The 17,863-nt window shown below is 38.0% G+C and overlaps 2 protein-coding genes across 2 annotated transcripts; one reads left to right on the forward strand and one right to left on the reverse strand.

Moving 5' to 3' along the window:
• Positions 1 to 12,859: 12,859 nt before the first annotated feature.
• Positions 12,860 to 13,966, forward strand: LOC126765093 (TANK-binding kinase 1-binding protein 1-like). The gene is made up of 4 exons (XM_050482709.1): positions 12,860 to 12,948; positions 13,014 to 13,213; positions 13,272 to 13,404; positions 13,466 to 13,966. The coding sequence occupies exons 2-4, from the start codon at positions 13,014 to 13,016 to the stop codon at positions 13,691 to 13,693; spliced, it is 561 nt and encodes a 186-aa protein (XP_050338666.1). The 5' UTR covers positions 12,860 to 12,948; the 3' UTR covers positions 13,694 to 13,966.
• Positions 13,398 to 16,129, reverse strand: LOC126765085 (uncharacterized). The gene is made up of 4 exons (XM_050482702.1): positions 15,221 to 16,129; positions 14,661 to 15,160; positions 14,116 to 14,599; positions 13,398 to 13,646 (listed from the first exon to the last, which is right to left on the reverse strand). The coding sequence occupies exons 1-3, from the start codon at positions 15,416 to 15,418 to the stop codon at positions 14,569 to 14,571; spliced, it is 729 nt and encodes a 242-aa protein (XP_050338659.1). The 5' UTR covers positions 15,419 to 16,129; the 3' UTR covers positions 13,398 to 13,646; positions 14,116 to 14,568.
• Between the last annotated feature and the right edge of the window lie 1,734 nt (positions 16,130 to 17,863).

Below are 17,863 nucleotides of genomic sequence, written 5' to 3' on the forward strand. Positions count from 1 at the left end.
TAAAACACGGGTTCTAAATGCAAAATTCGCTACTACTAATGTTGAATAAGCAAACCTAACCTCAATTTTTATGTAAACACACGTTTGAATGTCAGTGAAATTTCACCACGCACAAAAATGAACCGTAAAACACAGTTTTTGTGGTGTGGTGACGCTAGGTGACACCACGAACTAAGAAAAACATATAGACACGATGCCGCTTGCGACTATCGAACGCCCCATTAATTCGATATCTCTGCGGGCATATATGTCTCACACTGTACTCAAGACTTTAACTCTTTCTCAATTCAGAATTTAGTACTTCCGCTGTGAGTCGCCCAGAAAAGGGTTAAATAAGTTTAGACAGGTCATATAATGCAATTTATGATAGTATCTTGTTGTGATTTCCATATATTTGGTGAGAAGAGTGTCACTGTTGTATTTTAATTTTTTTATTGCAGAGAATATATTTCTAGCAAACAAGTGAAATTTTCAGGTCCGTGGATCCGCCACTGGGATAATGCACTTAGCCACCCAGTGCTGGTAAATGCGACTAATCAGTTGTTGCCAGGAATAATGGGATGCCCAACTTATTCCAGTGTGAGAGCGCCTCAAAATAAGCGTTTTTTATAACATTTTCCATTGTGGCCAGATCGAACGAAATAAGAATTTTTGGGCATTTAAATTAAAATGCCCAACTGCACTTTCGACACCACCCAGGAGGTATGCAAAACGGCGCGTTACCGAAGTTAGTTTTGGGTGCTCGGTTCCCCTTTAGGCCTATATCACCCATTAAAAATTTATTTACATAAAAAAAACAAAACGATAACAATTCATTATATAACGAAGAAAACAAAACGATAAGTGAATACATATAACGATAAAAGCAAAACAATAACAATTCATGTAAAAAATATATAAAAATATCACAGCATAATAACAAATAACATATACATATACACTCAGTCCTTTTTTTACGCGATTTTCGGTTCTGTCACTAATCGCGTAAAAAAAAAATCGTGTAAAAATGGTTAGTTAGTAAAAAATACAAAACAAAAACCATAGATAAAAGAGAAGAAAGTAGAAAATAGGTAGATTTATGGAAAAAAACCGTTGAATGCTGTTTAATCACTGTCATTATCCGTAGTTTAAATTATTTTTAGCCGCTTATTTTGATGTGATTGAATGATGTTCTGATTGACTTAGCTTCTCCGACTGAGTTTGCACCATAAACTCAGTTAATTTTGTTTGAATGCTTCTTTTTAGACCCAATAAATTCCGATGTAGTTCTTTATATCTTAACATGCATACACTCAATTCTTTTTGAAAAATTCGTGCACGTTCTGCTGCAAGTTTAAGACCAAGCAAAAAACGAAAAAAAGCAATCGCGTTAAAGTGAGAAATTCGCGTAAAAAAAGGAATTTGCGCTGCAAAAATAACCGCGTTAAAGTGAAATAGCGTAAAAAGAGGTCGCGTAAAAAAAGGACTGAGTGTACATATATACAAATGCCTACATTTAAATCCCAAATTCTAATTTTTGTTAAAAAAAGTTGCTTTCTAATTTTGAAGCCTCTTTATCCTACCTGTTTAAAAAATTTTTACTTTTTTATATTCTATCGTAAGTTTGAGTTCGCATATTGTAACCACTAAAAAATAAAAAAAAATTGAAACCTATTGGTGAGAAACACACAAAATTTTATTTTTAAAATTAGGGACAGAAAGGTCTTTATTTAAAAATTTAGCTAAGAAATATATTCTAATTCTAATAAAAAGGGCTATAACTATTTTTGGGTCACAATTATCACAACACAAAAAGGGCCTAACATCTTCCATTTTATTAAAAAGAATATCTCCTATTCCTATTTTATGACAATTACTGTCGAGTTCTTCTAAAAATCTGGTTTCCAAAATTTTTACAAATGCAATAAAATCCTCAGGCGGCTTCACTAAATTGCATTTGTCTATTTGATTTTGATGCATGAAGATGAATTCGTCCGAAGGAATTTCATCTCCTAAATATGGTAAAGGCAGGGAACATGTGTGCAGTTTGAAAATTTTTACATAAAAATAGCCGCAAAAGTAGCTAAATGCATTTTCTTTCAAAAAATTAATTTCTAAACTACTATCTAATGTTATTGATCTAACGAGGGAGTGTTCAGGCCGTGGTAGACCTTGAAAATCCTGCCAAGAAAGGTCATTCAATAGTGAATCATTACACACATTACGTAGAACATTATTACTATGTGTTGGACAATGTGTAAGCACTTAATTCTATGTGCAAGCAATACATAAGCGTTGCCATATGTTTTTATTTTCAACACTCCTCCTCAACGCAAATGTTTTGCTTACTTTTATTCTAAGCCTAAACACTCTGTGAACTTCGTATGTTTTTCTTTACTTAAATTTTTTGTCAAAATATCAGCAACCATTTCATTAGTTGGAATATATCTGATTTCAATTTTGCCATCTTTTATTACATCCCTAATAAAGTGGTGCTTGATATCGATATGCTTACTTTTACCATGAAACATTTGATTTTCAGACAAATGCTGCGCACTTAAGTTATCACCATAGATAATTGTTGGTTCTTGCTGCTCACACCCAATCTCGTTTAATAGATTACGTAGGAACAACGCTTCTTTAACTCCCTCCGCAAGAGCAACATATTCGGCCTCAGTGCTGCTCAAGGCCACAGTTTGTTGTTTTTTCGACTGCCATGTGATTGCACTGCCACTGAGAACGAACGCATATCCTGAAAAGGATTTTCGATCCATCATATCATTACCCCAATCTGCATCCACGAACCCTTGCACGGGTTTTCCACAAGCGCTATAACGTAACTTCAAATCAGCTGTGGATGCCAAATATCTTAAAATATGTTTTACACCAGCTACATGTTCCGTATGAGGGTCTGCATTGCGCTGCGCCAACTTACACACCGAATGCATTATATCTGGACGAGTACAAACAGACAAATACATTAATTCACCAATTAAAGACTGATATTCGCTGATTTCGACTCTTTTGCATGTGGTATTTTTACAACCTATTGTAAAGCCTGCATCCAATGGTGGTGCGGCTGTTCTGCATTGTGTCATACTATGCCTCTGCAAAATATCTTTTATGTACTGAGATTGGCTAATATGTATCGCACCAAGTTCTCCATTACGTTCAACTTTAATGCCCAAAAAATACCGTAGCTGTCCTTTGTCAACGCAGTCAAAAATATTCGATATCTGAGCTTTAACTTTCTCTATCTCTTTTTTCGTTTTACATGCAATAATCATATCATCGACGTATACAACAATAAGAGAAATATTACCTTCTAGATTTCTCTTATACAAACATGGTTCATTTACGCATGGAACATAGCCAATCGATTTCAGCACATTGTCTAACTTTTCGTTCCACTCTTTGCCTGACTGCTTCAATCCGTAAATCGCTTTATTTAACCGTAATACTTTATTTGGGTGTCGCTCGTCGATGAACCCTTCCGGCTGTTTCATGTACACTATGTCGTGTAGATCGCTATTAAGGTAAGCAGTACACACATCCATTTGGTGCACATATAGTTTCCATTCAACTGCTAACGCTAAAACCATACGAATCGACGAGTAGCGAATTACAGGTGAAAATGTTTCTTTATAATTTACGCCTAATTGCTGATTACAACCTTTAGCAACTAATCTGCATTTAAACCGTTCTATAGCCCCATCAACTTGGCGTTTTACACTAAACACCCACCTACATCCGATCGCGCGTTGCCCTTCTGGCAAATTCTCAAGGCTCCAGGTTTTATTTTTAATTAAAGCTGCATGCTCTTCTCTGATTGCATTTTCCCACTCTTTAGCGTATCTACAATTTAATGCTTCTGCAACCGTTTGAGGAATGTCAATATTTGTTGAGCTTTCAATTACGTTTAATAAATGTCGAGCTTTCTTCGGCCTACCTCGCATACCAGTTCGTACAAACCTTGGTCTGCCACGACCGAAACGCACCTGCTCCTCCTCCTCAAACTCGGCTTCATTACCAACATAATCATCGTCAGTATCATCGTCTTCACGATTACATTTTTGATTGCTTACAACGTCTTCTTTAGCATCACGTTCATCTAATGACTGGTCAAATATGAAACTTTTTTGAGTATAGTTTACTAAATCTCTAACAGAATTCTCTTCGCCTTTAACTATCTCAGAAAACATAACATCTCGTGCCTCAATAACCCTTCGGCAATCCGGGTCGTAAAGTCGATATGCCTTTGAGGTAAGTGAGTAACCAACCATCTTAAGCCTCTTTACCTTTTGCTTGTAATTTATTGCTCTGAGTTTTATCTAAACACACCGCTATCGATCCGAATACGCGTAAGTGTTTAATCGACGGCTTACGGACTGTCCACACTTCATAGGGAGTCATACCAGTTAATGCTTTTGTTGGCGATCTATTTCTTATATACACAGCTGTAGCAATCGCCTCTGCCCACAGCATTTCAGAAATATTCGCATATGCCATCATCGTTCTCGCCATCTCCACTATCGTTCTATTCATGCGCTCCGCTACTCCGTTTTGTTGCGGGGAGTACGGAACAGTGAGTTGTCTCTTTATACCACACTCTTTAAACAAATTATCAAACCTCTTATTGACAAACTCAAGCCCGTTGTCACTTCTCATGCATTTAATTTTTCTTTCTGTCTGTCTTTCAACTAGGTTCTTAAATGTTACAAATTTATCGAAAGCTTCGTCTTTGCTTTTAATAAAGTATATAAATACACGGCGAGATTTATCATCAATAAAACTTATATAGTATTTCGCACCGCCTAGTGAAGTTGTTCTAAATGGACCACAAACGTCTGTGTGAATCACATCAAGTAAACCTTTTGCCCGCTCACTAACTTTCTGTGGGAACGGCGGTGTGTAGATTTTACACTTCATACATGTTGTGCAATTCATAAATTTTGGAAATCTAACATCTTCCAAACCATGAACCATTTTTTTGGAAGCAAGTTCTTGTAAACTTCCATAATTCAAGTGACCGTATCTTGCATGCCACTTCTCACAATTATCTCCATTTATATAAAAGCATTTTTTGTTCGCTTTACTAATAACAAATAAACCACCACTTTGTTTCGCTTTTAATATAATTCTTCCGATATTATCGCATACGATAGCATGTTCATGCGCAAACTTTACAACAAAACCTCGCTGTATGATTTTGCTAACTGATATAAAATTTCCACCTAGCTCAGGTACATATAAAGCATCGGTCAGTAATACATCACCTTCATTTGTCGTTAACAACACGTCGCCTATTCCTTCAGCATACATATAATTACTTCCAGCGAGTGTAACTCTCTCTCTGCGCTCCTGGAATTTCGTAAACATCTTACGATCGATATATTTGTTGCTGCTAACATGGTATATGATTTCTGTTCTCTATCACCGTGTTTCTTCTTTGCTTTGCACTTTGATGCAAAATGCCCTGGTCGCCCACATGCATAACATTTCAACTCTCTGTTGCCTTTGCTGTTGTTGTTGTTTCTGCTTGCATTCACCTGTGCATATACATGGATACCGCTTGACTCGCCTGATTCGCCTCGCTTACGTTCACCTTCTTCTATGATTTTAGAGTTCACAAAACTGAATGATGGTAAATTGTCTCTAGTTTCCATAGCTACTACGAAATTATCAAAACTTTTAGGCAAATTTGACAATAACATAATTACCAACACCTCATCAGGTAATGCTATATCCATCTCAGCGAGCTTGTCTGCTACGTTGCTAAAATCATTCAGGGTACTTCAAAATATCATCATTTTCCTCCATTTTCATGTTGATCAGCTTTCTATATAATGACACCTTACGTACGGGACCAGTAGCTTTGTACAAAGTCTCCAGTGCTTTCCATGCCTCCAACGACGATTTGCATTTCCTTATATGCATAAGCTGCGACGTCTTTACGCCAAGTGTAATGGTAGCTAGAGCCTTCTCGTCAAGCTCATCCCACTTATCTGCAACAGCTATATTTCGCACGAACTTTCCGCTGACGATTTTCCACAATTCCGTGTGTATAAGGATGCTCTTCATTTGGGTACACCAACTGTCGTAGTTATGGCCATCCAGCTTATCTATTTGCATCAGAGCCGCTGAACTCATTTTACTTGATGTTGAATTTTGTCTTTACAAAATAAGTCTTTCACTTTCACTAACTATAGTTATATCGCAATTATATATGTCGTTTTAAATCAAATATTAGATTAGTTCCCCGATCTCTCATTTGTCTCTTAGCAATTCTTTAACTGCACGTGTCTTTGCGAATTCTTTTTGTCTAAAAATTCACGTGGCTCTGGGCCCATAACCTATGTTGGACAATGTGTAAGCACTTAATTCTATGTGCAAGCAATACATAAGCGTTGCCATATGTTTTTATTTTCAACACTATGTTCCGAAATTACTGTAGCATCCTGTTCTAAAGGCAGCTCACAGTTTCCTTTTGTTACCACGTTTACGTAACGTAAGCCTCACGATTTCCTAAATAAACTAGAGAACATATAGGGCGTTACTCTAGTACCTCCTCTGCTTCGAATCTGCCCAAAAAAAATGTTCTAAACTGTCCTGACATAGTCGTCTCGTCTTCAAGTACGGAAAACCTGAGTGTGACAAAAATCGCCACAATCGTCTTAAACTGTTAATATTTAACACCCACCCCTTTATAAAACTAAAATTATTGGTTGTGTTGCTTTCTAATTCGTCTACGACCCGAATAGTTTTTAAAACTTGTTCTGCCTCATTTAAAAACTCTAACTGTTCAGGGGAACCTACAAACACTTTTTTAGTGGGTACAACGGCCTCAACGAAACTGCTATTTAAAATATCAAATAATTTATTAAAAAACGAAACGAATTCCGCGGTATTAATAAAGCTCCTACTATTCGAGTTTAAGGCTCCCGAGCTATATAGGGACAACATACCAGAAGCGACCGTATTACTCAATACTTGAGACGCGAATTTAACCTTCATTTTTTGGAAGGTATTTGGATAAATATGAGCATCGGTTAATTTATGCGCACACCGATAACTCGACTTAGAGTCGGTTTCATAAAAATGAACAATATCCGACCAACTTACCCGTCTATTTTTAAAGAAAACCGTATTTTTTAAATTTTGTAAACAGTTAGGACTACTTTTTATCAAATGTGGGCTATCGTAAAAAAAAATACACTTCCTTGCCATTAACATTAAAAAAAAGCCGTGACGCTGAAACACCTAACAAATTAGCGAAATTCTGAAAATTGGTGCCCTGGTCGCAAACAAAATGGCAGGGAATTAGTCCTATATGTTGCAGTTGGGTAATGGCTTCAAGAATGTATTTCTTGAGAACATCCCCTTTGCAGGAACCTTTTACGAAAAATAAGCCAATGGGTGGGACCAAGGCTCTCCACCTATACCTTGCACCATTATAGTCATTGCAGTAGTTGCTAATCAAGAAGTTCGATTTTCATCGCCATAATCCTCAATACCTATCACCCTATCGAATTTCCTATCATACTGCAAATGACATTTCAGTGACATTTCATCACATGAAACCGACACGAACTTTTGTTCGAAAGTGAATCCCCTACTCCTAATCTCTAACGATTTTATGCTACTTTGGGTGCAACCTGGGAAACGGGGCCAGTCTGTAACAAAGTTTTCCAAAGTACTTTCGGATGGAAAATCTAATTGGTGCTTTAAGTGCCGATAAGCAACTGGCGATAGAAAATATACACCCAAAGCTATCGTTTTCAAAAAATTGTCATATCGCCGACCATGGGTACGGCGATTACTATTTATAAAACTACTCCTAATGCAAGCATCTAACTGAGAAGGAACTTTACTACGAACTAAAGAAAGAGGGTCTGACTGTTCCCTAAATGAGCTATTCCTTAGCTGTTCCCTACATCTTTCTAACTCTGCGGCCATTTCAACTAACTGGGCCTTTAAACTTCTATTTTCCTGCTCTTTTTGATCTAACGTTATTTTCAAAACCCTATTCTCTTCCCTCAATTTCTTCTTCCTTTCTGTACCTGCGGTCAGACCCCTACCTGTTTGCGCGGCCTTATCAAAATTAAAAGATACATCCTCCTCAAAAAATGGAAGAGGCTCTAAAATTCCATCTTCAATTTCATTTTCAATACTTGGAAAAAGCTGCCTCGATGCATTTTGTGCATTTGAGACAGCTTCTTCAACTTGGGGAGCAAAATCTTTTAGACCCAATAAAATTGTATTTTTTAATTCGGAATTTGGGACGTCAAATGTAGGCTCAACTTTTAAATTTATATCGGGAACGGCCCCCGAACCCAATCGTTTTCAAGGCGCATTTTTGCCGAAAAATGCCGCTCACAAGCAAAAATATGTTAAGTGTTTCATCGGAAACACCTAAACGGTTGAGCCAACATTTACGCCTATTATAAGAAACAAAATACAACAAGTAAGGAAGGGCTAAGTTCGGGTGTCACCGAACATTTTATACTCTCGCATGGTAAAGTGATAATCGAGATTTCATAATACGTCATTTACATATTTTTCAAATACCGTATTTTTGTAAAGTTTTATTCCGCTATCATCATTGGTTCCTAATGTTTATACTCGTATTATACAGAGAAGGCATCAGATGGAATTCAAACTAGCTTTATATTGGAAGAAGGCGTGGTTGTGAACCGATTTCACCTATATTTCGTACATGTCATCAGGGTGTTAAGAAAATATCATATACCGAATTTCATTGAAATCGGTATAGTAGCTCCTGAGATATGGTTCTTGGTCCATAAGTGGGCGGCGCCACGCCCATTTCCAATTTTTAAAAAAAACCTGGGTGCAGCTTCCTTCTGCCACTTCTTCCGTAAAATTTAGTGTTTCTGACGTTTTTATTAGTCGGTTAACGCACTTTTAGTGATTTTGAACATAACCTTTGTATGGGAGGTGGGCGTGGTTATTATCCGATTTCTTCCATTTTTGAACTGTATATGGAAATACCTGAAGAAAACGACTCTGTAGACTTTGGTTGACATAGCTATAGTAGTTTCCGAGATATGTATGTACAAAAAACCGCCCACTTTTCCAAAACAATTGCGTCCAAATATGCCCCTCCCTAATGCGATCCTTTGTGCCAAATTTCACTTTAATATCTTTATTTATGGCTTAGTTATGACACTTTATAGGTTTTCGGTTTCCGCCATTTTGTGGGCGTGGCAGTAGGCCGATTTTGCCCATCTTCGAACTTAACCTTCTTATGGAGCCAAGGAATACGTGTACCAAGTTTCATCATGATCTCTCAATTTTTACTCAAGTTACAGCTTGCACGGACGGACGGACAGACGGACGGACGGACGGACAGACAGACATCCGGATTTCGACTCTACTCGTCGCCCTGATCACTTTGGTATATATAACCCTATATCTCTTTTAGTTTTAGGACTTACAAACAACCGTTATGTGAACAAAACTATAATACTCTCGTTAGCAACATTGTTGCGAGAGTATATAAAGGCAAACATTTAATTATAAAATATGTATAATAATAATAATAATAATAGTGCAAAAAGTGTATATTTAATTGAATTGAGGCAGCTGCACGACTACATAACTGTGTCCATAAGAACTTGTGTATTTTAATATTTGACAGATGTCGCTTGCAGTCTGTCGCGCTCTACTTGTTCAGCACATCACATTTAAAAACACACGGAAATTCATTTTTATTATCCAAAATTACTATTTTCATTGCACAATCGAAACACTGATTTCATCGAAATTTTTCACAAATTCACAAACACTTTTTGCACTATTTATGGTTTTTCACTCACCGTTCGAGGTCCAGTGAGAGACGAGTTGGGCATCCCATTATTCCTGGTTGTTGCTCTTGCCGCCTAATACCACATTATCTTCAGTGGAGGAAAACAATTTGAATGTTATGAAAGAATGGAGAGTTGTGGCAATCAACATTAAATGCCTGTTGGAAAAATATTTTACCAGCTTTCGTTTAAAATGGAACTTCAGTGGTGCAAAGATCAGAAATTTTTTCTGAGATTATAAATCTTTCAAAGAATATAGGAAGCGATTTTACGCATCCAAACACTGACATCGATGAATTAATACGAGAAGGTCCTATTGGTGATGACGACTTAATTGAAATTATGACTATCAATGAGAGTAAAGATGTCGATATCGACGAGGGCGAAGGTGAAGGTCAGGTTTTAACGGCTAATTTAATTCGTGAGGGCTTGAAATTCGCTACAAGTTTAGAACAACATTTTCTTGCTCATGATCCTGACATGGAGCGTGTACTACAGTTTCAACGTAAACTTAAATCTTGTATTGCCGGGTATCAAGAATTGTCTAAAAAAACTGGAGAAACCAAAAAAACAACTTCTTTTAACAGACTTTGTAACAAAAAAACCTATCGAGATGGCTAATAATGAAGAAAGTTCTGCATTAGAACAAAAACCAACAGTTCTGTTAGACATATCTTCAGTGCTATTTTAAAGTCAGTCCATAAGAAACGTACACGATTGTTATCAACTAGCAATGAATAGCTGCACTCTTTTTTCCGAATTTTTTTGATTTTTTTGTACTTATGGATTCAATTTAAACGAAACTAAATTTATTTTCTTACAATAAATATGAATTGTTTTGTTTTATTAATACTTAATAGAGATTTTCTAAGGTTGTGGAGCAGATCTCAAAAATTACATATGAATCATGTTTGTTTTACACGAATTTGATTTACACGGTTTTCTTAAGAACGTACCTACTATGCAAAGAAAGATTTTACAGTAGTATGGTGCTGTGAAGTCCGTACCAAGACAACGTACATATACGAGTATACACTTTGCGTCATCAGGTTAGCACATCTTCATCAGCCGAATATGATTGCTTCTGTTTTTGTTGTTGTTAACTAACTGCTACTTTATTGTTTTCTATTTCTTCCATCTGTGTGTGCACTATCACTGGCAAAGAGAACATGCGAGAATAATGTCCCGTTATTTGATTTTTGTTATTTTCTTCTATTTTTAATCGGAAAATGACGCAATTTTTGCATCATCAGGTTAGCACATGCAATTTGTCTTTCATTTATCTTCGGAAGTTGAATACTTATTGACACCAAATTTTTTGTACTGCTCACGTGCTCTATTTTCATTAATATGGGTAAAAGAAAAGCGTTTTCGGTTGAAGAGAAAGCAAAAATCGAAGCCTTTGAAGAGTTAAAGCTTTCAATAACTGAAATATCGAAAAAAACCGGCAGGAGTCGAAAAGTTATATACAATTTCTTACGTAATAAGTCGGGATATGGTCGAAATAATAAAGGCGGTAATAATAAAGTGCTTTCCGATATTGATAAGAGAGCGATTTTGAGAGAAGCATCCACCTCTCACGAGTCGACCGCAAAGATCAGGACAAATGTTGGCGTAAAAGCAAGTTTATCTACTATTCAAAGAGTTATAAGGAATGCTTCACACTTGAAGAGACTGAAACTACAGAAAAAACCACCACTTAACGATGCACGAAAGGAATTACGACTAAATTTCTCACGAGAACACATGGCCTGGAAGTCTGATTGGCACTATGTTGTCTTTTCAGATGAAAAGAAATTTAATTTAGAAGGACCCGATGGATACAATTATTACTTCCATGATCTTCGGAAGGAGGAACATCATTTGGATCGACTTCATAGTCGTGTGGGCGGAGTAATGGTGTGGGGAGCCATCTCCTACTATGGTACGTGCGACCTGCAATTTTTAAACACGAATATGAATGCAAATTCATATAAAAACGTACTCGAAACGGCTTTTCCCCATTTTAAAAGTTTGTTTGGAAATGTACCATGGCGCTTCCAACACGACAATGCTCCGATCCACACTGCCCGGATGATTAAGTCTTGGATTAAAGCACAAAATGTCGATTTATTACAGTGGCCGCCTTACTCACCGGACTTAAATATAATCGAAAACGTGTGGGGGTGGCTGGCTCGCAAAGTTTACGAGTCCGGTAGACAATATTCCACCATAGAGGAATTGATTGAAGGCATTAAAAGTGCATGGTCAGCTATTTCTTTGAACTATGTATATTGGGAAGTTATACGAATCGCTTCCAAACCGCATCTTCGAAATCATTCTCAACAAGGGAGGATCGACTCATTATTAAAACTATTAAAAAATATGTAAATTATTTAATACATAAGTTTAGAAATAAGTTCTCATCTGAAAAGGTTAAAAAAATTAAAAAAAAGTGATGTGTGCTAACCTGATGACCTAAATGAAATTGTTAATTTTTTGGTTGATTTGAAAAATAAATTAGAAAAAAAATGATAAATAGAGAATCATAAATTTTTGTTTTATTTAGTAGAAAATATATTTGTTTATAACCACTAAAAGAATTAGAGCTTTAGCTTCTTTAGTTTTAAATTAAATTAGCCAAAACTAGTAAAACCAGCGGTGTGCTAACCTGATGACGCGCAGTGTATTTAGTTTTTATTTAATTGTATCTGTTGTATCTTACCTTTCTACAAAAGAATATTCAATCAACTGTACTACTATGGAAAATAATTGTTCTTCACTCCTTTTTTTACAAGATATGTTGGTGAAGGCTGCAGCTAAAATTGAAATCAATTGCACGAAATTATAGGCGTGTTTTGTTTGAGCAAATTAAGCTATTAGCTTATTTTGTATGGAAGACTTATAGTATTGACAGACGGCAGCGTTAAACCAGATTAATTGCATTTTTCGGGATTAATTCAGGAGTTACCGCAGCTAACTCCGTTGCTGAATCCAAACATAACTCTCAAAATTTTAGGGAGTTTGTGAGATTTTCGTTGGCAACATTGTTAATAATTGACAGCTGTATTCTATTGTGAATGAAAAATAAGAACAGTGACAGCCATTTTTTTTTACGTTTCATTGTAAACAAAGTTATTTGAAAAGCGACGTATAAAGATAAAAAGTAAGTACTTTTAGTGTTTTGCATTGTCTCCTAAACGAAAATTACTATCTTTGTTTTAATTTCAGATGGCTGGCAGAAAAAAACGTTCAGGGTGGAGTTTAAAGGATGAGTTGGAGCTGTTGGAAAAATGGGAGGCACGTTCCCACGACCTCCGGCGTGCAAAGCGAAATGCACATATATTCAATGAGATTTCGCAGGAAATGGCGCAAAAGTATACCGCCGAGGAAATTCACTGCAAAGTGAAAAACTTGACGAAGAAATACAGGTGAGTTTTTTCAATAATTACATTTCTTCTTTTAACACATTGATAACTCTACTTTCAGAGAGGAGAAAACCAAAATTGGCCCTTCTGGTGGTAGTCCCTCGCCTTGGAGGCACTATAATGCTGTGAATCGCATTGTAGGGTGTACTGCCGTTAATTCGGCTTTGTACATAGAAACGTACTCGTATTCCGAGGTAAAAACGAATTTATTTTATTTATGTAAACGCATGCATTTATAAAGTTAATTTTTTTTAGAATTCAACATTAACCCAAATGTTGTCGCCATCCGACCCACCATTATCACCTTCGTTGCCGTCACCATCACCGTCATGTCCGCTGCCACCTTCGTTGCCGTCACCATCACCATCATCTCCGCTGCCACCTTCGTTGCCGTCACCATCACCGTCATGTCCGCTGCCGTCACCATCAGCTTCTTCTACAACAAGAAAACGTAATTTTAGCGCCGAGTTGTTAAAGGTTTAAAAAAAACAAACTGATATATTAGAAAGGGTTGCGGATGAAACAAAGCACGTTTCAGATGAAATACTTCAGACTGTTCGACAGCACAATCATTTGTCCGAAAGATTTTTAACCCTTATGGAGAACATCGCGGAGAAACTTTAAGTTTAAAATTATTTTATCGTTTTTTTTTGCCCGAAGCCATTATTTAATGAAATGTTTTTTTTTTTTATTTTCTAGTCCTAAGCCATTATTTAATTAAATGTTTTGTTATTTTCTAGTCCTAAGCCATTATTTAATGAAATGTTTTGTTATTTTCTAGTCTTAAAACATTATATAATGTAACAAAAATGAATTTAAATAAAAAATGATCTCTTTAAAAAATGGATGTTTGTAATCATGTGTACTAATATTTGTTTTCTGCTACTCTATACATCTGTACTCACGAAAACTCAGAGCTATTGCATTTCTAATAGCCGATGCTGTTACATCATTTTCCCCAGCTCTTGTAGTGTGATGTGGTTGAATTTCTGTACTTATTTCTGCAGCATCTTGGATCCACGAAGAAGGAATTTCATCATTTTCAATTTATAGAAAATTGTGCAAAATACAGCATGCATGTATAGTAACGTTAACGTTTTTTGGAGCTACTGGTAAACCTCTGCCAATTTTTCTAAATCGAGCTTTTAGTTGACCGAATTCTCTGTAACTCTGCGACATTTGGATAAACGATAGTTAAATGTTTTTTCTAACACTGGTTGATTTGGTGAGTATGGAAAAGGCTTCATCATGTAACGCGACAATCGAAAGGCTGAATCGCCAATAAGTATTACGGCGACATTAACATCTCCAATCATTTTGATGCTCTGAGCAATTTACGAATCGTTATTTCTTCCAGTTTACCCAACGTGTATATATGTAAATTTTGATCTATAAAATAGTGAAAGAATTTATAAAAATATTTCCAATAAGTACTATATATTAAATTTACCTATAGTCGCAACTTGCCAGCAGAACAACCGAATACCACCCCTTATAATTGTAATAATCGATCGCATCTTCCTTTTTCGGCTGAACCTCAATGTGGCAGCCATCTATTGCTCCAAAACATTGCGGAAAACCAAGGTGTGCAAAACCTTGTACATTTCGCTCTACTTCTTCTGTGCTTGGGGGATAGGAATTGATGCAATCCGATAAATTTGTGCACACAGCTTTGCAAAAATCCACAACTATTTCCCCAACTGTGGTGCGTCCTACGCCAAATAAACTTGCTACAGTTCTGTATTCCGCTGAAGAACCTAACGCATACAACGCAATAGCCACTCTTTTCTGAAGTGGAATGCAAAGTCGCGTGTTGCTGTTGGACTTTCCGATTTCCTTAACCTTTTCACATATTTTGTGAAAAGCTTCTTTGTTTAGACGAAAGTTTTCTTTAAATCGGATGTCATCTATCTTTTTGACATCGTACTCCCAAAAACTGCCATTGCGGTCCTTTTATTAATGACATATGTATAAAATATTAATATACAATATATAATATATTAAACTTACAAATTTCCAGGCGCTTCTTTCCTTTATTTCCGAAGACGCCACTTTGGTACTAGTTTCCAGTATCACTTTTGTCAATTCATTTATCGTTTTAAGCTTTTGAAGCAGGTTCACTAGTAATGTTTTTATTCTTTGGTTTAACAAATTGTGGTTTTGCACCATCTGTGCGGCTAACAATCGCAATGCTTGTCTTCTATCCATTTTTGTTTCATCAAATTTAAAATGTTATTAATATGCCAATCAGCTGTTCGCTAACTCGCATCGCTGCTGTCTGTCACCTATAAATTTGGATTTGATTAGGTGCGCAGTTAATCAGGGTTAACGCTGTCGTCTGCCAAGGCTATTAACCAACATTATTATGTTGGCTTGTCATAAGCTATCATAGTTTGTATATTGAACTATAGGCATTGCCAGTTCATCGCTTTTTTTCATTCACAATAGCAAGGTTGGAGGATGGGGTCATGTGTAGAAGTTCACGCAAGTGAGGAAAGTTCTCTGATCCCCATTCACTTGGGAGTGGCCAGAAACGATTCTTTTACATATGACTCAAGCAGCTCACGACTTCCGGTCTTTGACCAAGTATCCTCTGGGTAGCCTAAGAACATCCGTTCGAAGGTGAGCTAAAGTGAGAAGGCGAAACACCCCTGCAAAGGGTTGTGCGCTGGGTTTGGGACCCGCCACGTAAAAAGCTCACCCCAATGAAAAACCAACAGCAGCCTCGGATGAGAGACCCCCTTTTGATGACGACCATGGCAAACGAAAGAAGGACTACGAATTAAGGGCATGCACCTGGAATGTCCGGTCCCTTAATTGGGAAGGTGCCGCTGCCCAGCTGGTTGATGTCCTCGTAAAAACAAAGGCTGACATCACCGCCGTCCAAGAAATGCGATGGACGGGACAAGGACAGAGACGAGTAGGTCCTTGTGACATTTACTACAGTGGCCATATAAAGGAGCGCAAGTTTGGTGTGGGATTCGTGGTGGGAGAGAGACTCCGTCGCTGAGTACTATCATTCACTCCGGTGAATGAACGTCTAGCCACAATCCGCATCAAATCGAGGTTCTTCAACATATCGCTGATCTGCGCCCACGCTCCGACGGATGAGAAGGACAATGTGACCAAAGATGCCTTTTATGAGTGCTTGGAACGCACTTATGAGAGATGCCCCCGCCACGATGTCAAAATCGTGCTTGGCGACTTCAACGCCAGGGTGGGCAAAGAAGGTATCTTTGGCACTACGGTCGGTAAATTCAGCCTCCACGAGGAAACATCCCCGAATGGGTTGAGGCTGATCGACTTCGCCGGGGCCCGAAATATGGTTATCTGTAGTACTAGATTCCAGCACAAAAAAAATCATCAAGCTACCTGGCTGTCTCCGGATCGAAAAACTACCAACCAGATCGATCATGTTGTGATAGACGGAAGACACGTCTCCAGTGTTTTAGATGTGCGTGCGCTCCGAGGTCCTAACATCGACTCGGACCACTATCTTGTTGCAGCCAAGATTCGCACCCGCCTCTGTGCAGCAAAAAACGCACGCCAACAAATACAAGGAAGGTTCCACGTCGAAAAGCTGCAATCACAACAGACTGCCGAACGATTTTCTACTCGGCTTGCACTCCTGCTCTCTGAGAGCACTCATCAACAACTCGGTATAAGGGAACTGTGGGACGGCATTTCAAACTCCTTACGTACAGCTGCATCCGAAACCCTTGGTTTTCGGAAAGTGCAAAAGAACAACTGGTACGACGAGGAGTGCCGCGCCGCAGCGGAGAAAAAACAGGCTGCCTACCTCGCAACGTTACGATCGACCACAACACGTGCGGGATGGGATAGATACCGAGAATTGAAGAAGGAAGCGAGACGCATCTGCAGACAGAAAAAGAAAGAGGCCGAAATGCGTGAGTATGAAGAGCTTGATAAGCTGGCCGACAGGGGTAATGCTCGAAAATTCTACGAAAAAATGCGGCGGCTTACAGAAGGTTTCAAGACCGGAGCATACTCTTGTAGAACCCCCAAAGGTGATCTAGTCACTGATGCCCAGAGCATACTTAAATTATGGAGGGAACACTTCTCCAGCCTGCTGAATGGCAGAGAATGCACAACGCCAGGAGAAGGAGAACCCGAACCCAATCGATGACGATGGAGCAGACGTTCCACTACCCGACCATGAAGAAGTTCGAATAGCAATTGCCCGCCTAAAGAACAACAAAGCGGCAGGGGCCGACGGATTGCCGGCCGAGCTATTCAAACACGGCGGCGAAGAACTGATAAGGAGCATGCATCAGCTTCTTTGTAAAATATGGTCGGACGAAAGCATGCCCAACGATTGGAATTTAAGTGTGCTATGCCCAATCCATAAAAAAGGAGACCCCACAATCTGCGCCAACTACCGTGGGATTAGCCTCCTCAACATCGCATATAAGGTTCTATCGAGCGTATTGTGTGAAAGATTAAAGCCCACCGTCAACAAACTGATTGGACCTTATCAGTGTGGCTTCAGACCTGGAAAATCAACAACCGACCAGATATTCACCATGCGCCAAATCTTGGAAAAGACCCGTGAAAGGAGAATCGACACACACCACCTCTTCGTCGATTTCAAAGCTGCTTTCGACAGCACGAAAAGGAGCTGCCTTTATGCCG

Source organism: Bactrocera neohumeralis, unplaced genomic scaffold (genome assembly GCF_024586455.1).
Source record: "Bactrocera neohumeralis isolate Rockhampton unplaced genomic scaffold, APGP_CSIRO_Bneo_wtdbg2-racon-allhic-juicebox.fasta_v2 cluster10, whole genome shotgun sequence".
Taxonomy (NCBI): domain Eukaryota; kingdom Metazoa; phylum Arthropoda; class Insecta; order Diptera; family Tephritidae; genus Bactrocera; species Bactrocera neohumeralis.